Source organism: Lynx rufus, unplaced genomic scaffold, assembly GCF_022079265.1.
Source record: "Lynx rufus isolate CCGP_SWC_20201006 ecotype Redwood Valley unplaced genomic scaffold, mLynRuf1.p SCAF_10, whole genome shotgun sequence".
Taxonomy (NCBI): Eukaryota; Metazoa; Chordata; class Mammalia; order Carnivora; family Felidae; genus Lynx; species Lynx rufus.
The window spans coordinates 30,306,056-30,329,627 of NW_025814824.1; the positions used below are offsets into that span (position 1 = coordinate 30,306,056).

General features: G+C 39.2%; 1 protein-coding gene across 1 annotated transcript in view; it reads right to left on the reverse strand.

Annotated features, from left to right (window-relative positions):
- SLC35D2 (solute carrier family 35 member D2) overlaps positions 1–23,572 on the reverse strand; it is a 64,000-nt gene that overhangs the window by 10,712 nt on the left and 29,716 nt on the right. Inside the window, exons 8-9 of the mRNA XM_047103120.1 lie at positions 22,674–22,766; positions 17,502–17,569 (exon numbers count right to left, since the gene is read on the reverse strand). Coding sequence (XP_046959076.1) covers positions 17,502–17,569; positions 22,674–22,766 — 161 coding nt within the window. The remainder of the gene's footprint in view (positions 1–17,501; positions 17,570–22,673; positions 22,767–23,572) is intronic.

Below are 23,572 nucleotides of genomic sequence, written 5' to 3' on the forward strand. Positions count from 1 at the left end.
CAGCATTTTCAAGAGCTGAATCTTTCTACCATAATTCGAAAAAAATTAAAATCCTACCCTTTTCACCATTCCATTCATTTAACATATATTTTTTAAGTGTTATAATTCTGTAATTATATTTCAACAGGGGACAGACGTTTGGTGGTTAGAAAAAGCAAGTTTGAAATGCAAACTTGAAAGAGTGAAAATAAGTAAGAAGCTGAGCATCAGAATCCTCTGGAATCAAGGGTTGGGATGCATATGTATGAGCCCTAAGTCATTCCTTGAGCAGAGGCTAAAGAAAAGGGACAGATGAGCCCAGTACCAATTGTTCTGAAAACCAAGAATGTGCTCAGAAGCTTATAATGGCTTCTCTTACTGTGAAAAAATAAGTGATCCAATGCTTTGAGTGAGAAACTTCGAGAAAGGATTTTGAAAAATACACTATGCCAAAATTGGAGTTTCCTTCAAGAGCAGTTTCAGAATTAAAATTTGACCCCTGAAGGTAAAGTAGAGCTGATCCCTGAACAACACAGAAGCTAGGGGTGCCAACTCCCCCCAGTCAAAAATCTAGGTATAACTTTTGACTTCCCAAAAACTTAACTGCTAATAGACCAGAAACCTTACTGACAACATAGTCAATTAACACATATTTTGTATATTATATGCATTGAATACTGTATTCTTACAATAAAGTAAGCTAGAGAAAAGGAAATATTATTAAGAAAATCATGAGTTATTGGGACCTCATCAAGATAAAAAAACTTATGCACAGTGAAGGAAACAATCAACAAAACTAGAAGGCAACCAATGGAATGGGAAAAAATATTTACAAATGACATATCAGATAAAGGGTTAGTATCCAAAATCTATAAAGAACTGATCAAACTCAGGGAGAGGCCAAGATGGTAGAACAGCATGAAAGTTTTTTGTGTGTCTCGCGTCCATGAAATGCGGCCAGATCAACACTAAACCATCCTGCACACCTAGAAAATGGATTTGAGGATTAACACAATAATCTGCACAACCTGAACCACAGAACTCAGCAGGTACACGGCACGGAGAAGTGAACTGCGGGAGAGAGAAGCCACGGAGGGAAGGGAGCTGTTTTGCTTGTGGAGAGAGGACACAGATAGGGAGAGAGTTCGGGAAAAGTACCTCCCCTCCAAAAGCAGCTGGAAAGTGGAAAACTGGAAACAGCCACAGGGACTGAACTAAAAAGGGAGAAAGGAGAAAGGAGAGGGTTTAAATTCCATTAAGACTCTATAAACAGGGGGAGCACAGAGTCTGAAACTCCACAGCTCAATACTTGGCGGTGCTCTGGTGGGAAGGGCAAATCCCCAGGAGCAGAGTGGAGTCCGGGAGGTTCTCAGGCCACACAGGGAGAAACGGTTCCACTGCTGGAAGGGCATTTGGTAGAGGCTATGCAGCCACCCAGTCCCAGCAGACCCCAGAGAACAATCACATTCACTGGTACTGGAGCAAGGTCATTAAGGGTGAAGCCTGGTGCCAGATGCGTGTTGTGATTTTCCGTAATCCCTGAAACACTGCTGCTACACGATCACGTGAACTTTTTCTGGGGCAGGCTGCCACCCAGCCACAGTCTCTGGGAATCAGCAGCAGCACGGTCCCGCGAACATTCCTGGGTGCAGCCGACACTCAGCCATTGCTTGGTGAGACTCTCCCCCAGAGGATCTGAGTGGGTGAAAGCCACAGCCCCTCAGAAGTGAGGGGTTGGGAAACACAGCCACATGTGAGATAAAACTCAGGAAGGAGGTGCGGCCTGACAACCCGATGGCTTGGTCACAGACAGTGTAAAAGCGGGGAGTAGACAGAAGCCGGAGAAAAAGTACAGGTGTGCAGTTGCTCATTGGGGAGAGCACAGAGTTCCAATACTAGAGACTGGGTAGCTGGGTGATGCCATTTTCACCCCTCCTGCACATGCTCATACATACCTACAAGCACCACAACAATCACCCCAGTAATCTAAGCAGCGCCATTTAGTGGAGAATGGAGTTGTTGCACTAAGCCCCACCCAACTGGGCCAACCTCGCTCTTCAGGAACATCACAAATCTCTCCGCCTGCCTAGTTTGTGGACTATAAAGTGCTTCATAGTTTGACTTCTAGGGGAAACCAATGTAATTTCAATCATATTTCAGTCTGTTTACGGGTCCATCTATTCAATTTTCTTTTTTTTTCTTTTTCATTTCTTTTCTTGAATACAGAGAGAAAAAAGTTATTTTTATTTTCAATTTTTATTAAAAATATTTTTATTTTTTTAACTATATTTTTTACTTCTTTTGTAAATTTTTCAAATTCTATTTTACTTCCATTTCATTTTATTCTATTTCACTGTATTCATTTTCTCAAATTTTTAAACTTTTTTTCTTTTTTTTCCCTTTTTTTTCTATCAAGCTCTTTTCAATAACCAGACCAAAACACACCTAGAATCTAGCATCATGCATTTGATTTGCGTGTGTTGTTTTTAATTTTTTAATTTTAATTTTTTTTTTACCTTATCAATTCCTTTTCTTCCTTCAAAATGATGAAATGAAGGAATTCACCACAAAGAAAGAGCTGGAAGAAATGACAGCCAGGGGCTTAAGCAACACAGATACAAGCAAGATGTCTGAACCAGAATTTAGAATCACAATAACCAGAATACTAGCTAGGGTCGAAACAGATTAGAATCCCTCTCTGTGGAGATAAGAAGTAAAAGCTAGTCAGGATGAAATAAAACATGCTATAACTGAGCTGTTATCATGAATAGATGCCACGGCAGCAAGGATGGATGAGGCAGAATAGCGAACCAGCGATATAGAAGACAAACTTATGAAGAATAATGAAGCAGAAAAAAAAGAGGGAGACTAAGGCAAAAGAGTACAAGAATTAGAGAAACTGGTGACTCATCAATAAGGAACAACATTAGAATCATAGGGGTCCCAGAAGATGAAGAAAGAGAAAAAGGGGTAGAAGGGTTATGTGAGCAAATCATAGGAGAAAACTTCCCTAACCCGGGGAAAGACACAGACATCAAAATCCAGGAAACACAAAGGACTCCCATTAGATTCAACAAAAACCGACCATCAATAAGGCATATCACAGTCAAATTCACAAAACACTCAGGCAAGGAGAGAATCGTGAGAGCAGCAAGGGGAAAAAGGTCCTTAAACTACAAGGGAAGATAGGTCAGGTTTGCAGCAGACCTATCCACAGAAACTTGGCAGGCCAGAAAGGAGTGGCAGGACATATTCAATGTGCTGAATCAGAAAAATATGCAGCCAAGAATTCTTTATCCAGCAAGACTGTCATTCAAAATAGAAGGAGAGATTAAAAGTTTCCCAGACAAACAAAAATTAAAGGATTTCATGACCACTAAACCACCCCTGCAAGAAATTTTAATGGGGGCTCTCTGAAGGGGAAAAGACGGAAAAAAAAAGAAAAAAAAAAAGACCAAAAGCAACAAAGACTAGAAAGGACAAGAGAACACCACCAGAAACTCCAATTCTACAAGAAACATAATGACAATAAATTCATATCTTTCAGTACTCACTCTAAACGTCAATGGACTAAATGCTCCAATCAAAAGACATAGGGTAACAGAATGGATAAGAAAACAAGATCCATCTAAATGCTGTTTACAAGAGACCCACTTTAGACCTAAAGACACCTTCAGATTGAAAGCAAGGGGATGGAGAACCATCTTTCATGGTAACAGTCGACAAAACAAAGCTGGAGTAGCCATATTTATATCAGATTATATCTAGATTAAAATCTAGACGTTAAAATAAAGACTGTAACAAGAGATGAAGAAAAGCATTATATCATAATTAAGAGGTCTATCCACCGAGAAGATCTAACAATTGTAAACATTTATGCTCCAAATTTGAGAGTACCCAAATATATACATCAATTAATCATAAACATAAACTCACTGATTATAAATACCATAATAGTAGGGGACTTCAACATCCCACTTACAACAATGGACAGATCATCTAAGAAGAAAATCAAGAAGGAAACAATGGCTTTGAATGACACACTGGACCAGATGGACTTAACAGGTTGTTTCAGAACACTTCATCCTAAAGCAGCAGAATATACATTCTTCTCCAGTGCACATGGAACATTCTCCAGAATAGATTACATACTGGGACACAAATCAGCCCTCAACAAGCACAAAAAGATTGAGATTATACTGTGCATAGTTTCAGACCACAATGCTATGAAACTCGAAATCAACCACAAGAAAAAATTTGGAAAGATAACAAATACTTGGAGCCTAAAGAACATCCTACTAAAGAATGAATGGTTTAACCAAGAAGTTAAAGAGGCAATTAAAAAGTATATGGAAGCCAATGAAAATGATAACACCACCACCCAAAACCTCTGGGATGCAAAGGCAGTCATAAGAGGGAAGTATATAGCAATCCAGGTCTTCCTAAAGAAGGAAGAAAGGTCTCAGATACACAATCTAACCTTACATCTTAACGAGCTGGAAAAAGAACAGCAAATAAAACCCAAAGCCAGCAGAAGACAAGAAATAATAATGATTAGAGCAGGAATCAATGCTATTGAAAACAAAAACAAACAAACAAACAAACAAACAAACAAAGAAAAAACAGTAGAACAGATCAATAAAACCAGAAGCTGGTTCTTTGAAAGAATTAACAAAATTGATAAACCACTATCCAATTTGGTCAAAAAGAAAAAGGAAAGGACCGAAATAAATAAAATCAAGAATGAAAGAGGAGAGATCACAACCAACACAGCAGAAATAAAAATACTAAGAGAATATTATGAGCAATTATATGCCAATAAAATGGGCAATCTGGAAGAAATGGACAAATTCCTAGAAACATATAAACTATCAAAACTGAAACAGGAAGAAATAGAAAATTTGAACAGACCCATAACCAGGAAAGAAATCGAATTAGTAATCAAAAATCTCCTTAAAAAACCAGAGTCCAGGGCTGGATGGCTTTCCAGGGGAATTCTACCAAACATTTAAGGAAGAGTTAACATCTATTCTTTTGAAGCTGTTCCAAAAATTAGAAATGGAAGGAAAACTTCCAAACTCTTTCTATGAAGCCAGCATTACCTTGATTCCAAAACCAGACAAAGACCCCACTAAAAAGGAGAACTACAGACCAATTTCTCTGACGAACACGGATGCAAAATCCTCAACAAGATATTAGCCAACCAGATCCAACAATACATTAAAAAAATTATTCACCACGACCAAGTGGGATTTACATCTGGGATACAGGGCTGGTTCAATATCTGCAAAACAATCAATGTGATGCATCACATCAATAAAAGAAAGGAGAAGAACCACATGATCCTCTCAATAGATGCAAAGAAAGCATTTGACAAAATACAGCATCCTCTATTGCTAAAAACCCTTAAGAAAGTAGGGATAGAAGAATCATACCTCGAGATCACAAAAGACATATATGAAAGACCTACCACTGATATCATCCTCAATGGAGAAAAATTGAGAGCTTTCCCCCTAAGGTCAGGAACAAGACAGGGATGTCCACTCTCGCCACTGTTATTCAACATAGTATTGGAAGTCTTAGCCTCAGCAATCAGACAATACAAAGAAATAAAAGGCATCCAAATCATCCAGGGGGAAGCCAAACTTTCACTCTTCACAGATGACATGATACTCTATATGGAAAACCCAAAAGATTCCACCAAAAAACTGCTAGAACTGATCCATGAATTCAGCAAAGTTGCAGGATATAAAATCAATGCACAGAAATCGGTTGCATTCCTATACACCAACAATGAAACAACAGAAAGAGAAATCAAGGAATTGATTCCATTTACAACTGCACCAAAAACCATAAAATACCTAGGAATAAATCTAACCAAAAGAGGTGAAAAATCTATATACTGAAAACTATAGAAAGCTTATGAAAGAAATTGAAGAAGACACACACAAAAAAGGAAAAATATTCCATGTTCCTGGATTGGCAGAACAAACATTGTTAAAATGTTGATACTACCCAAAGCAATCTACACATTCAATTCAATCCCTATCAAAATAACACCAGCATCTTCACAGAGCTAGAACAAACAATCCTAAAATTTGTATGGAACCAGAAAAGATCCCAAATAGCCAAAGCAATCTTGAAAAAGAAAACCAAAGCAGGAGGCATCACAATCCTGGACTTCAAACTGTACTACAAAGCTGTAATCATCAAGACAGTATGATACTGGCACAAGAACAGACACTCAGATCAATGGAACAGAATAGAGAATCTAGAAATGCACCCACAAACGTATGGCCAACTAATCTTTGACAAAGCAGGAAAGAATATCCAATGGAATAAAGACAGTCTCTTCAGCAAGTGGTGCTGGGAAAACTGGATAGCAATATGCAGAAAAATGAACCTGGACCACTTCTAAGAAAAAAAAAATTTTTATTTATTTACAAAAATAAACTCAAAATGGACGAAAGACCTAAATGTAAGACAGAAAGCCATCAAAATCCTAGAGGAGAAAGCAGGCAAAAACCTCTTTGACCTCGGCCACAGCAACTTCTTACTCAACACGTCTCCAGAGGCAAGGAAAACAAAAGCAAAAATGAACTATTGGGACCTCATAAAAATAAAAAACTTCTGCACAGCAAAGGAAACCATCAGCAAAACTAAAAGGCAACCAACAGAATGGGAGAAGATATTTGCAAATGACATATCAGATAAAGGGTTAGTATCCAAAATCTATAAAGAATTTAGCAAACTCAGCACGCAAAAAACAAATAATCCAGTGAAGAAATGGGCAAAAGACATGAATAGACACTTCTCCAAAGAAGACATCCAGATGGCCAACTGACACATGAAAAAATGCTCAACATCACTCATCAACAGGGAAATACAAATCAAAACCACAATGAGATACCACCTCACACCTGTCCGAATGGCTAACATTAACAACTCAAGCAACAAGAGATGTTGGCGAGGATCAGGAGAAAGAGAACCTCTTTTGCACTGCTGGTGGGAATGCAAACTGGGGCAAACAATCTGAAAAACAGTATGGAGGTTCCTCAAAAAATTAAAACTAGAACTACCCTATGACCCAGCAATTGCACTACTAAGTATTTATCCAAGGGATACAGGGATGCTGTTTCAAAGGGACACATGCACCCCAATGTTTATAGAAGCCCTATCAACAGTAGCCAAAGTATGGAAAGAGCCCAAATGTCCATCCATGGATGAATGGATAAAGAAAATGCGGTATATATATACAGTGGAGTATTACTCAGCAATCAAATAGAATGGAATCTTGCCATTTGCAACTACATGGATGGAACTGGAGGGTATTATGCTAAGCAAAATTAGTCAAAGAAAGATAAATATCATATGACTTCACTCATATGAGGACTTTAAGATACAAAACAGATGAACATAGGGAAGGGAAGCAAAAATAGTAAAAAACAGGGAGGGGGACAAAAACATAAGAGACTCTTAAATATGGAGAAGAAACAGAGGGTTACTGGAGAGGTTGTAGGAGAGGGGGTGGGCTAAAAGGGTAAGGGGCATTAAGGAATCTACTCCTGAACAATGAAATCATTGTTGCATTATATGTAAACTAACTTGGATGTAAACTTAAAAAATAAACAAAAATTTTAAAAAAAGAATTTATCAAACTCAACACCCAAAAAACAAATAATCCAATAAAGAAGTAGTCAGAAGACATGAAGAGACACTTTTCCAAAGATGACATCCAGATGGCTAACAGACATATGAAAAGATGCTCCACATCACTCATCATCAGGGAAATACAAATCAAAACCAAAATAAGATACTACCTCACACCTGTTAGGATGGCTAAAATTAACAACTCAGGAAACAACAGATGTTGGCAAGGATGCAGAGAAACGGGAACCCTCTTGAACTATTGATGAGAATGCAAACTGGGGTAGCCCCTCTGGAAAATAGTATGGTGGGCCCTCAAAAAATTAAAAATAGAACTACCCTACCACCCAGCAATTGCACTACTAGGTATTTATCCAAAGGATACAAAAATGCTGATTCTGAAGGGGCACATGCACCCCAATGTTTTAGCAGCACGATCAATAGCCAAATCATGGAAAGAGCCAAATGGACATCAACTGATGACTGCATAAAGAAGATGTGGTGTATATATATACAATGGAATATTACTCAGTGATCACAAAGAATGAAATCTTGCCATTTGCAACAATGTGGATGGAGCTAGAATGTATTATGCTAAATGAAATAAGTCAGTCAGAGAAAGACAAGTATCATACGATTTCACTCATGTGGAATTTAATTAACAAAACAGATGATCACTGGGGAAGGGAAGGAAAAATAAGACAAAAACAGAGAGGGAAGCAAACCATAAGAGACTCTTAAACACAGTGAAGAAACTGAGGGTTGGTGTTGGGATGGGCTACATGGGTGATGGGTATTAAGGAGGGCACTTGTTGGATAAGCACTGGGTGTTATATGGAAGTGATGAACCACTGGTTTCTCCTCCTGAAACTAATACTACACTGTATGTTAACGAACTTCAATTTAAATAAATTATGTACTCTAAGAAAAAAAGAAAAGAAAAACCCTAAGTAACAAAGACAAGTCACATGCTGGAATGAGATATTTAAGTATATAAAGCTAATAAAGATTCAATATCTATAATAAAAATAGAAAATAATAAGGAAGAGAAAATATACTTATGTATTTATTGAGTACTGTATGTATTTATTGAGAAAATTCACACATAAATGAACCTACACAGTTCATTTACGTGTCGTTCAAGGGTCAACTGTATATGTAACAGAAAAAGAAACTATTGAAGCCATGCACCATAGGAAGAACCAATTCTGTCTGGGGTGAAAAGAGGTCAGCTCAAAAACAGGCTGACCTCAAGAAATAGAAATATTTAACAACAGTTAACATTACTGGACATTTTCCGTGTCCAGCATTGTTCTAAGTGCTCATCTCTATTATCTCATTCAATCCACATCCTATGAATCAGATACTTTATCTCATTGTCCACATTTTAAAGATAAGGAAATTGAGGCTCAGAGTGGTTAAATAACTTGTCCAAGGACCCAGAGTTAGTAAGTGGCAAAGCCATGATTCAAACCCAGGCCATCTGATTCCAGAGTTCAGACACTTAGCTGCTGAAATAGTGCCATGATTTTAGTGTCCTCAAAAGACCCACTTAAAAAACAGACCTACCTAGTTTTCATCCTTAAAGTTGGGTAAAACCTGAAATCTTGATGATTTCATCATTTACTGATTTATTTATAATTGATATGCCTTTATGGCATTTTCATTTGCAAAGTGACTACTGATGACAAAAACTTTTGTAAAGTATTTGTTTTCTAAGAAACACATTATTAAATAGGAAAAAATGCATGGAGTTATACACAGATAGGGCCAGGCCTATGGCAGGCAAGTCCCAGAGAGTGGCAGTCATATCCAGACCCCCCCAGCACATCATTCACTGAAGACAGCTGACATTGGAGGGTTTACTTCTTGATTTCCTTCAAGGAATGACTAAGTGGTATAATGCAAGTAAAAAAAAACAAAAATTAAAAAAAAAAAATAGAAACAGTATCTCATTGAGTTTATAGTGAAATGAGAAAAACTTTGAAATTTAGCTCTGTTGTTCATAGATGAATCTGGGATTAGCCAGGGAAAAGTGCTAGTCTGAGTTTGTGTGATATAGGTTGAATTTTTTTTAACCAGAGAGAAAAGATGGTTTGACAAAGGGTGATTCACAAGCATGGCTTAGATTTTGTTTTCAAAGTTAAATGTCAGCCAACAACTGGGAAAACTACAAATATTTCACTTAACTTATGTTTCTGACAATGGCTACCTAAGTGCACTAAGGGACCCTCCCATTGCAAAGCAACCTATGCCTGGAAAGGACACACTACTTGAGAGATCACTGGTCTTGAAAGAGGCACAAGAGGTCACCCAAACCCTCTTCCTTTAAAAAAGGAGGAACTGGACACAGACTGATAAAGTATTAGGGCCAGGCAGGAGTCGGAGCAGAACACAACTGAAACAGAATAGGGGTACCTTGGGGCAGAGACCTTAGCAGAACAGCACTGTCTGGAAACAGCCTTCAGCCAGACTCCACGTTGGGAGGGACACTTTACTCACTGAGCCTAGACCCTCAGAAATGCACACAGCAGTCCAGGTCAGGGGCAATGCCTGGCTGTCAGCAGGACCAGAAACAATTTGTCCCCACAGGAAGGTTTCTCAAATTTGCATTTTGTTATGAGCATTCAGCCCATAACACTGATTAAGCACTGTGCTCACAACGACAAGTCACCAACCACACACAGTTTGACAGTCACAAACAATATATAACATTTAGATTCTTAAAAACTGCAGATAATTGGAATCATTAAATGAAGAATACAGAACGGCTATGTGTATAACATTTAAAGAAATGAAAGTTACTACAGTCCAAAGATCACCAATGAGAGAATGTTAGGAATGAATAAGTTTGTAAAAAAAAAAAAAAAAAACCATGAAACTTTCACAAATAAAAAATTGTTAAAATCAAAAAGTCAATCAAGGGGAGGTTGGAAGATGGCGGTGTAGGAGGACGCTGGGCTCACCGTGCGTCCTGCTGATCACGTAGATTCCACCTACACCTGCCTAACTAACCCAGAAAACCACCAGAAGACTAGCAGAACGGAGTCTCCAGAGCCAAGCACAGACGAGAGGCCCACGGAAGAGGGTAGGAAGGGCGGAGAGGCGGTGCGCGCTGCACGGACTGCAGGGAGGGAGCCGGGGCGGAGGGGCAGCCTGCCGGCCAAGCAGAGCCCCCGAGTCTGGCTTGCAAAAACAGAGGGGCGTGACGGAGTATGTTCCGACAGCAAGCGGGACTTAGCCTTTGGGAGGTCATAAGTTAACAGCTCTGCTCAGAAAGCAGGAAGGCTGGAGGACAAAGGGAGGGAGAGTTGCTGAGCCCCCGGACGACAGAGCTCAGTTTGGTGGGGAACAGAGGCGCTCGCCAGCGCCATCTCCCTCGCCCATCCCCCAGCCAAAATCACAAAGGGAACCAGTTCCTGCCAGGGAACTTGCTCCAACGCTGTGCTTCTGCGGAGCCAAACCTCCCGCAGCGGATCTGACTCCCTCCCTCTGCCACAGGGCCCCTTCTGAAGTGGATCACCTAAGGAGAAGCGAGCTAAGCCTGCCCCTCCTGCCCCCGTGCACCTTGCCTACCCACCCCAGCTAATACGCCAGATCCCCAGCACCACAAGCCTGGCAGTGTGCAAGTAGCCCAGACGGGCCACGCCACCCCACAGTGAATCCCGCCCCTAGGAGAGGGAAGAGAAGGTACACACCTTTCTGACTGTGGCCCCAGCGGTGGGCAGGGGGCAGACATCAGGTCTGACTGTGGCCCCGCCCACCAACTCCAGTTATACACCACAGCACAGGGGAAGTGCCCTGCAGGTCCCCACCACTCCAGGGACTATCCAAAATGACCAAACGGAAGAATTCCCCTCAGAAGAATCTCCAGGAAAAAACAACAGCTAATGAACTGATCAAAAGGATTTAAATAATATAACAGAAAGTGAATTTAGAATAATAGTCATAAAATTAATCCCTGGGCTTGAAAACAGTATAGAGGACAGCAGAGAATCTCTTGCTACAGAGATCAAGGGACTAAGGAACAGTCACAAGGAGCTGAAAAACGCTTTAAACGAAATGCAAAACAAAATGGAAACGACCACAGCTCGGATTGAAGAGGCAGAGGAGAGAATAGGTGAACTAGAAGATAAATTTATGGAAAAGAGGAAACTGGGAGAAAGATTAAAAAATCCAGGAGTATGAGGGGAAAATTAGAGAACTAAGTGATACACTAAAAAGAAATAATCTACGCATAATTGGTATCCCAGAGGAGGAAGAGAGAGGGAAAGGTGCTGAAGGGGTACTTGAAGAAATAATAGCTGAGAACTTCCCTGAACTGGGGAAGGAAAAAGGCATTGAAATCCAAGAGGCACAGAGAACTCCCTTCAGACGTAACTTGAATCGATCTTCTGCACGACATATCATAGTGAAACTGGCAAAATACAAGGATAAAGAGAAAATTCTGAAAGCAGCAAGGGGTAAACGTGCCCTCACATATAAAGGGAGACCTATAAGACTCGTGACTGATCTCTCTTTTGAAACTTGGCAGGCCAGAAAGAATTGGCACGAGATTTTCAGTGTGCTAGACAGAAAAAATATGCAGCCGAGAATCCTTTATCCAGCAAGTCTGTCATTTAGAATAGAAGGAGAGATAAAGGTCTTCCCAAACAAACAAAAACTGAAGGAATTTGTCACCACTAAACCAGCCCTACAAGAGATCCTAAGGGGGATCCTGTGAGACAAAGTACCAGAGACATCACTACAAGCATAAAACATACAGACATCACAATGACTCTAAACCCGTATCTTTCTATAATAACACTGAATGTAAATGGATTAAATGCGCCAACCAAAAGACATAGGGTATCAGAATGGATAAAAAAACAAGACCCATCTATTTGCTGTCTACAAGAGACTCATTTTAGATCTGAGGACACCTTCAGATTGAGAGTGAGGGGATGGAGAACTATTTATCATGCCACTGGAAGCCAGAAGAAAGCTGGAGTAGCCATACTTATATCAGACAAACTAGACTTTAAATTAAAGGCTGTAACAAGAGATGAAGAAGGACATTATATAATAATTACAGGGTCTATCCATCAGGAAGAGCTAACAATTATAAATGTCTATGCGCCGAATACAGGAGCCCTCAAATATATAAAACAATTACTCATAAACATAAGCAACCTTATTGATAAGAATGTGGTAATTGCAGGGGACTTTAACACTCCACTTACAGAAATGGATAGATCATCTAGACACATGGTCAATAAAGAAACAAGGGCCCTGAATGAGACATTGGATCAGATGGACTTGACAGATATATTTAGAACTCTGCATCCCAAAGCAACAGAATATACTTTCTTCTCGAGTGCACATGGAACATTCTCCAAGATAGATCATATACTGGGTCACAAAACAGCCCTTCATAAGTTTACAAGAATTGAAATTATACCATGCATACTTTCAGACCACAGTGCTATGAAGCTTGAAATCAACCACAGGAAAAAGTCTGGAAAACCTCCAAAAGCATGGAGGTTAAAGAACACCCTACTAAAGAATGAATGGGTCAACCAGGCAATTAGAGAAGAAATTAAAAAATATATGGAAACAAACAAAAATGAAAATACAACAATCCAAACGCTTTGGGATGCAGCGAAGGCAGTCCTGAGAGGAAAATACATTGCAATCCAGGCCTATCTCAAGAAACAAGAAAAATCCCAAATAGAAAATCTAACAGCACACCTAAAGGAAATAGAAGCAGAACAGCAAAGGCAGCCTAAACCCAGCAGAAGAAGAGAAATAATAAAGATCAGAGCAGAAATAAACCATATAGAATCTAAAAAAACTGTAGAGCTGACCAACGAAACCAAGAGTTGGTTTTTTGAAAAAATAAAATTGACAAACCTCTAGCCAGGCTTCTCAAAAAAGAAAAGGGAGATGACCCAAATAGATAAAATCATCAATGAAAATGGAATTATTACAACCAATCCCTCAGAGATACAAACAATTATCAGGGAATACTATGAAAAATTATATACCAACAAATTGGACAACCTGGAAGAAATGGACAAATTCCTAAACACCCACACTCTTCCAAAACCCAATCAGGAGGAAATAGAAAGCTTGAACAGACCCATAACCAGCGAAGAAATTGAATCAGTTATCAAAAATCTCCCAACAAATAAGAGTCCAGAACCAGATGGCTTCCCAGGGGAGTTCTACCAGACGTTTAAAGCAGAGATAATACCTATCCTTCTCAAGCTATTCCAAGAAATAGAAAGGGAAGGAAAACTTCCAGACTCATTCTATGAAGCCAGTATTACTTTGATTCCTAAACCAGACAGAGACCCAGTAAATAAAAGAGAACTACAGGCCAATATCCCTGATGAATATGGATGCAAAAATTCTCAATAAGATACTAGCAAATCAAATTCAACAGCATATAAAAAGAATTATTCACCATGATCAAGTGGGATTCATTCCTGGGATGCAGGGCTGGTTCAACATTTGCAAATCAATCAACGTGATACATCACATTAATAAAAAAAAAAGAGAAGAACCATATGATCCTGTCAATCGATGCAGAAAAGGCCTTTGACAAAATCCAGCACCCTTTCTTAATAAAAACCCTTGAGAAAGTCGGGATAGAAGGAACATACTTACACATCATAAAAGCCATTTATGAAAAGCCCACAGCTAACATCATCCTCAATGGGGAAAAACTGAGAGCTTTTTCCCTGAGATCAGGAACACAACAGGGATGCCCACTCTCACCGCTGTTGTTTAACATAGTGTTGGAAGTTCTAGCATCAGCAATCAGACAACAAAAGGAAATCAAGGGCATCAAAATTGGCAAATATGAAGTCAAGCTTTCGCTTTTTGCAGATGACATGATATTATACATGGAAAATCCGATAGACTCCACCAAAAGTCTGCTAGAACTTTTACATGAATTCAGCAAAGTTGCAGGATACAAAATCAATGTACAGAAATCAGTTGCATTCTTATACACTAACAATGAAGCAACAGAAAGACAAATAAAGAAACTGACCCCATTCACAATTGCACCAAGAAGCATAAAATACCTAGGAATAAATCTAACCAAAGATGTAAAAGATCTGTATGCTGAAAACTATAGAAAGCTTATGAAGGTAATTGAAGAAGATATAAAGAAATGGAAAGACATTCCGTGCTCATGGATTGGAAGAATAAATATTGTCAAAATGTCAATACTACCCAAAGCTATCTACACATTCAATGCAATCCCAATCAAAATTGCACCAGCATTCTTCTCGAAACTAGAACAAGCAATCCTAAAATTCATATGGAACCACAAAAGGCCCCGAATAGCCAAAGTAATTTTGAAGAAGAAGACCAAAGCAGGAGGCATCACAATCCCAGACTTTAGCCTCTACTACAAAGCTGTCATCATCAAGACAGCATGGTATTGGCACAAAAACAGACACACAGACCAATGGAATAGAATAGAAACCCCAGAACTAGACCCACAAACGTATGGCCAACTCATCTTTGACAAAGCAGGAAAGAACATCCAATGGAAAAAAGACAGCCTCTTTAACAAATGGTGCTGGGAGAACTGGACAGCAACATGCAGAAGGTTGAAACTAGACCACTTTCTCACACCATTTACAAAAATAAACTCAAAATGGATAAAGGACCTGAATGTGAGACAGGAAACCATCAAAACCCTAGAGGAGAAAGCAGGAAAAGACCTCTCTGACCTCAGCCGTAGCAATCTCTTACTCGACACATCCCCAAAGGCAAGGGAATTAAAAGCAAAAATGAATTACTGGGACCTTATGAAGATAAAAAGCTTCTGCACAGCAAAGGAAACAACCAACAAAACTAAAAGGCAACCAACGCAATGGGAAAAGATATTTGCAAATGACATATAGGACAAAGGGCTAGTATCCAAAATCTATAAAGAGCTCACCAAACTCCACACCCAAAAAAACAAATAACCCAGTGAAGAAATGGGCAGAAAACATGAATAGACATTTCTCTAAAGAAGACATCCACATGGCCAACAGGCACATGAAAAGATGTTCAACGTCGCTCCTTATCAGGGAAATACAAATCAAAACCACACTCAGATATCACCTCACACCAGTCAGAGTGGCCAAAATGAACAAATCAGGAGACTACAGACGCTGGAGAGGATGTGGAGAAACGGGAACCCTCTTGCATTGTTGGTGGGAATGCAAATTGGTATAGCCGCTCTGGAAAGCAGTGTGGAGGTTCCTCAGAAAATTAAAAATAGACCTACCCTATGACCCAGCAATAGCACTGCTAGGAATTTACCCAAGGGATACAGGAGTACTGATGCATAGGGGCACTTGTACCCCAATGTTTATAGCAGCACTCTCAACAATAGCCAAATTATGGAAAGAGCCTAAATGTCCATCAACTGATGAATGGATAAAGAAATTGTGGTTTATATACACAATGGAATACTGCATGGCAATGAGAAAGAATGAAATATGGCCTTTTGTAGCAACGTGGATGGAACTGGAGAGTGTGATGCTAAGTGAAATAAGCCATACAGAGAAAGATAGATACCATATGGTTTCACTCTTATGTGGATCCTGAGTAACTTAACAGAAACCCATGGGGGAGGGGAAGGAAAAAAAAAAAAAAGGACGTTAGAGTGGGAGAGAGCCAAAGCATAAGAGACTGTTAAAAACTGAGAACAGACTGAGGGTTGATGGGGGGTGGGAGGGAGGGAGGGTGGGTGATGGGTATTGAGGAGGGCACCTTTTGGGATGAGCACTGGGTGTCGTATGGAAACAAATTTGACAATAAATTTCATATATTGAAAAAAAAAGTCAATCAAGAGGCTCAACATTAAATCAGACACAGCTAAAAAGAGAATTAGTGAAATGGAAGTTATACATAAATGTTTGCATCGTGTGAGACTACATCACTGCAATTAAAATCAAGTTTGAGAGTTTTTAAGTGTTGATCAAAGAGACTGAGGTGTTCTTAGCCAATTTAAACATAATGAAAACTGTACTATTGGCGGTAAAAAAAAGGGGGGGGGGGAATTCACAGAATTACTTTTGATAAGTAATTCCCTGACATAGTCATTCAAAGCACCTTTCAGTATGGGATAAGATAGGTGTTCATCTATGCATGTAGCCCCACTCAGGAAAGATATGCCAAAAACTTCAAACAGGGGTCACCTCTGAAGAAGAAAACTGCAGTGCTGGGGGACAGGGAAAAATAGAGTAGCTTTTGTTCCCTGTGAATTCTGTTGCAGTTCTTGGATTATTTAGTTGCGTGTATTACCTATTCATGAAAGGGAATTTTCAAGTTTTCGGAAGATAAAAGACACAGGCTGCATGGCTTCTCAACAGGAAGACAGACGTAAGGAAAATTTTAAGACAAAAGCCTAAAATTGTTGGACAATACAATGGCTTGGACAATGCTCCTCAGAAATTTCCCTGAATACAGCAGGTACGGCACTAGAGTAAATGGTTGTCATTTCCACATATTTATGTGGGTGGAAGATCTTGAAAACTGAGGGACATTGTAGCAAAGACAACAAATAGCACTGAATGCAATACATCAGCGGACCTCATGCAGACTAACTTTCAGAAATCAATAGACAACATCATATTTTGGAGAAATGTGATGTTAACATGACTCTCAAAAATAACAGTGTTTCATGCTTGCTCCTGGTCTTTTGGGCTGTGTTCCCAGGGATCCTGGGTCTCACTTCACTCCTCTGCTGCCGGGGTACTTTCCAGAGAAAGCTGGAGAAGCACAGACAAAGGGATTTTAACAGAGCATACAGAACGTATATTTCGATTTGACTTGTCAAGAGATGTCATAGACTGAGCTTCTACTTGTCTATGGTTTCTTACCCCAAAAAACAGGAAAGAAGAAACTGTATGATAAATAGAACATTCTTCCATTCATTGAATTCAGTAGCCTATTACAAAAAAGAAAGAAAACTAATGGTTAGACTCATAATACTGCAGTTTAAATTTATGGATTTTACCAAATCGTGTTTTATTACAGGAACCACTTTCCCAAACAAAATACAACTTAAAAAATCCTAGCCAATACCAGCTGTGGGATGTTGGGCATATCACTTTTACTCCCTAAATCTCAGATTCCTTTCACAAAACAGGGATTTTTTTTTTAATTTTTTTTCAACGTTTTTTTATTTATTTTTGGGACAGAGAGAGACAGAGCACGAACGGGGGAGGGGCAGAGAGAGAGGGAGACACAGCATCGGAAACAGGCTCCAGGCTCCGAGCCATCAGCCCAGAGCCTGACGCGGGGCTCGAACTCAAGGAGGGCGAGATCGTGACCTGGCTGAAGTCGGACGCTTAACCGACTGCGCCACCCAGGCGCCCCACAAACAGGGATTTTTTAAAAAAACTTCCTCAAAAAGTCCATGTGAGGATTTAATGAAACTATTTAGAACCTGGCGGGAGCCAAGTATCCAGTATCACTATTGTTGCTGTGACTTTATTAATCTGTAATTAACTCTTTATTAATCTGTAGTCACAAAATCAGGATTGGGTTTACTTTTTATAAATAATCTTAGAAGGGTGCCCAGAGGGCTCAGTCAGTTGAGCATCCAACTTTGGCTCAGGTCATGATCTCACCAGTTTGTGAGTTCGAGCCCCACATTGGGCTCACGCTGTTAGCAAGAACCCGCTTTGGATCCTCTGTCCTCTTCTCTCTGCCCCACCCCCACTCATGCTTGCTCGCTCTCTCTCAAAAATAAACATTAAAACTTTTTTTGGTAATAATCTTAGAAGAAAGCTTATTAGAAAATTAATAATAATGGCTAAGTCCATGAACTATTTTCAAGAATTTACAAATGCTTAGTAAGTATTATGAACAAATAAACTAAATTATTTGTTGTTTTTTTTTTTAATTTTTTTTTTTTCAACGTTTATTTATTTTTGGGACAGAGAGAGACAGAGCATGAACGGGGGAGGGGCAGAGAGAGAGGGAGACACAGAATCGGAAACAGGCTCCAGGCTCCGAGCCATCAGCCCAGAGCCCGACGCGGGGCTCGAACTCACGGACCGCGAGATCGTGACCTGGCTGAAGTCGGACGCTTAACCGACTGCGCCACCCAGGCGCCCCTAAATTATTTGCTTTTTACAAAGCAAGGAAGTAATTGGGGTGGTGGAGTTAAGACAGAAGTTGGGTGCAGGAGTTTCAACTCTCAAGAACTTAGCTGAGAAGATGAAATTAACCCCTTGAAATGACAGGTAACAATAAAAAGGAGCATTTTATTCATGATTTGTCCTTTGTCTACATCCAAAAATGATTTTAAAGTGACTCAAGACAATAAGCATGTGCTGCACATAAGCATATGCTGAATAACACAGTTGAACATAAGCTCTATTCACTTCCTACTAGGCAAAACTTGGTTAATCAAGTTTTATAAGTTTACAGATTTAAAACTATTTAAATTCTTGTTAAGTTTAGAATTCAAAAATTTTAAGCCAATTAGAATGGAATTCTCCCCCAATTAATACAATCTTGCCACACTTGTTATTTTTTCATTAGTAAGACTCTGCCCACATCTCTTATCAAAAAGATACACGTTAAATATTGATGATAACTGTTGAAGCTGGTTGGTGGGTACGTGGGGTCTGTTATGCTATTTGTTCTCCTTCTGTATAGCTTTAAAAGTTTCCAGCATAAAATTATTTTTTTAATGCTTACTTCTGAAAGGAAAATATAAATATAAAGCTGTCTTACTGTCAAAGGGGCAGAAAACATCCAAGGTAGTCAAAGATCAAAACCAAACAAAAACTATAGAAAACACTCTGTATCTAAAGTTAAAATAAAACTGGAAATAAGAGAAAACCATATGCTCCAAACTCCAAGCCACAGATAGAAAAACATTTATTTGCTCAACAAACTGGAAGTATTTACTCAACAAGCTGAAAGTATTTCTGCAAACAGTAAATAAAAACTGTTCTGATACCATATAAACCACTGAGGGCTATGTAGTAATCTTCACAAAAATATCTGGATTCTTTGCCAATCTATATTTTAATAGATTTTAGTTTTATTTTGTTCCTTTAATAATGATGAGGCTGTGCTGGTGGCATTTAAAAAAATAATGTAAAAAATAATGTAGTATGACATTTATTTTAAAACAAAATAATTAAAGGTGAAGAACGATGAAGTGCTGCTTCCTTTAGACTTGCTATTGCTGTGCTCGCTTCGGCAGCACATATACTAGACTTGCTATTTCTCTAGCAGTATGGTGGAGCATGCATCTTTTTTATTTTGCATTTATGTGTTTTTTTTATCAGAAAAATAAATCCTATTATTTACCCTATTCATCAAATGCAATATACCCCATGTACTTTGAGCCTGGTGCAGCAATTCAAATGACTAAAAAAAGGTCACCCAAACAGTATTATCCAGGGGCACAAACTGTTGACAAGAGGAGCTGGCTTCATGGACTTGGACAATCAGAGACAGAGTCAAGGTGCTGTTACCAGGTTTGTTGACCATGTAAGTCCAAGGTCCCAGAGTGAATGAATCTCCATGCAGTAAGTCATACACATGAGTCTTAACCACAACCTCTGATCCTCTCCAGCCAACCAGGAAAAATGCTTCAACTAAGTACTTTTTCTATTAACAAGTTAATATTTTGCCCTAATTTATCAATCAATTTCTGCTATAATCAAACCAAACTTGGCAAACAAAATGCAATTTTATAGGCTAACACATCTAATTATATAAGTTCTCTTCTTTATTACATTCAGTTCACAATCTAAAATGGATTCACACATGGTTAAAAGTAACCAATTGGAAGAAGCTTACGATTCAATGGAACTAACACACAGCAGAACAATCTTACTAGTGAAAAATACATTATTTTTTTCCACAGGGTTTTAAAAATCACTGATTATAGTGAGTGTCCCATATCTTCTGGATCTCCTATCATACAATACTTTTAAATTAAAATAGAGTCAAATTTTTAACTTCGTGATTTTGTATCTTATCATTTTTACAGAAGGCCCTTTTAACAGTTATAAACACATTCTATTTTTTTCCAATTATAAGTTTCTTATAGATTTTTAAATAAATCTATATATTTAGCTCTGCTCCATCTGGAATTTCTGTGGAGAGTAATCACAGCTGGGGCTCTAAGGTACCTAGAGAAACTGTAGATTAGAAGCCTGGTCAAAAAAGAGACTAGATAGGGTACATATTGAGATAGTTCAGCACCAAAAACCAGGATAGGAGCATAACATTCTCCTAGAACACCACTACTTAATGAGTTAAAGTATACGTTAGGCCTCTTGTACTTTCTAAGATATAAGTGATAGGTTATGGTTTTTCATGCATGAAGGCAAGAAACACTTTTCATGTACAATAAGGTAACTAAGATTACAGTGGAGAATGGGTTCCAGAGCAAGACTGCCTGGATCGATCACCTGCTGTCCTTGGATGATATTTAAACACCATGCTCTAGATTCCTCATCTACAAGATGAATAGCAAACAGTCCCTTCTCCTCAGAAGGCTGCTGTGGAAAGCAGTGAAATCGTTCATGTACAGTGCTTTAAACAATGTCTGATACAATAAGTCCTCAATAAATATTAGCTGCTATTACTTTTATTATTACCTGAGAAAGTATAATAATTCTGCAGGGATAATCGTTACAAGGAAGAGAAACTTCTGAGAGCCCATGTTACAAGTTATAAAGCAATGGTTTGGGTGTGGGAACATATATTCCTATCAAAACAATGTTATCAATTATTAACATAATACATCTAGTCAATTTAACTCATAAGGTACCTAAACTTCAGTTTCTGGTCTGTTTCCTCTTCTGGACAGGAACTGTACAAATGAAAAGTATAGCTTTGAGAAAGAATACGAAACCCTGACATCCACCCAGGAGCCCACAAGAGCCTGCAGCCTTCTGGAAGTACTCAACCCCCTAAAAGGCGGGGGTTGGATGGGGGGAGATGGAATCAACTCAAACTGTTTGCACCACAGAAACATGCTGATTAGTAAACACAGAAATAACAGTCATGTGGCAGGTGATGGGTTACTGCACAAGGCCTCTCTGAACACCCCCCTCTCACCCTCACCCCTGTCGGTCCAGCAACAAAAGGGTTGCTGAGGGTTGGTTCTGTGGGTGGAGGCCAGACTGGACCATAATTTTGCCTAGCAAATCTTCTCACGTGAGCTTAAACATCTCCCTTAAGATACAGGCAAAATTCTTAGAAGAGGTGTAGCTGGCAACTTTCTGAAAAAGTAGGGCTTGGCAGGGGCTGACACACCTCAAGGTGGCTACTGGGGATGCTACTGGGTGAACATCACCCTTCCTGAATGACTGGTCTTCACTCCCTCCAGCTGGGCCCCCTCTGTTTCTACTCATCTACCATCTGATTTGTCTCTCATGTATGTGCAGCAGACAGGTGAGCAGGGCAGATACCAAAAGAACAACACGTTCTCAAAATTCAAATGTACATCCTGGAATATTTAGAGACAAAATCCCATAATATCTGGAATTTGCTTTAAAATATTCCAGAGGGGGGAAAAAATGAAAGCAGATGGGGACAGATGAAATAAGAACGACAAAACGCCGAACAGTATTGACTCTGGGTGGTGGGTACAGGAGAGTTCATTTAATTATTCTCTGTACTTTGCATATGTTTCAAAATGTGCATTATAAAGGTAATAGATAAATAAATCCATTTTTAAAACTATCAAAATCCCCTTCTAAATTAGTTTTCCTAGGATCCCCACATCAGCAAACAGGGATACGAAGGCTCAAACTCAGATTTTTACTGTTGTAGTTTTCCAAAATCAAGTCCAGAATTCTTGTGACTACTTCTGCTGCTTCCCAGGTGTCTAAAGATAAACACCAAAGGAAGGATAGTGTCACAGGTATTACTGGTGATGTCACACATCTCGATTCCATGTACCCTCCTGGTAATCCGACTTACCTTTATGCTTTACACTGCAGTACAAAAAGTTAACTATTAAGACTCTCAGAGTCTGCTCAGCAGGAATGTAATGACTGTCACCAGCTCACCTGCTGAAGGTCTCCAGTAGAGACACTGATGATAAGAGTTGGTATAATCATGAAGCAGGCATTGTAGAAAAGCACTCCATATTTGCCTAACTCCTACAAAAACAAAGAAAACACTGAATTTTAGAAACACAAAGCATCAAATTTCGAAGGCATTTATATAACTATGTATTTATGCAGAGTTAAAAATCTATTCTGACCAACTCTATATTGGAATATTTTCAGTAAATTCCTAATGTAAAATGCTTCACCTCAAGCATATCATGATAGCAAAACAAACATTTGTTTTAAACAAAAATGGCAGATAAAATGGATGAATATGGATGGACTCTGAGGCCCACCCATCTCTCACATTCTAATTGTTTTTTTTTTATCATTTTGTCTGCAAAATGAGAAATCTGGAACAAAATTAAGAACATTTAAAATGTTAATATAAACAGAACTCCTTAAAAACATCTGCTCTTTCTGGTAAGGAACAGCAGTGTTAAAATACAAGGTATCTCATTTTCTAATCTTGCATAAATTTACTTTCCATTAAAGTGGCTTCACTACTTCTCCACCATTTTTCATAAAGGGTGACACACTGTGACCCTCAAAAGGCAAAAAACCTGTTTTTGTAAAACTGCCACCAGTAAAAAAACAAAGGGCCCTGCAGAAAAAAACAGTGCAGATAAAGAGCAGCTCACAGAAATGAGTCTGTCCATCAAAGCAAACTCCCTCACTCAACACAAAGAACTTGGAACAAAGCAACATATGCCTGGCTCATCCTCCAGAGCTTCCGGAACAGCTGGGGTGGGGTAAGCGCTGTCCCCCCACCCCCACAGACGTGGAGGCGGCCACATGCAAGAAACGCCCATCTGCCCACCAGTCTCTGGGGAGACCGCTCAGTTACTGACCAGGAG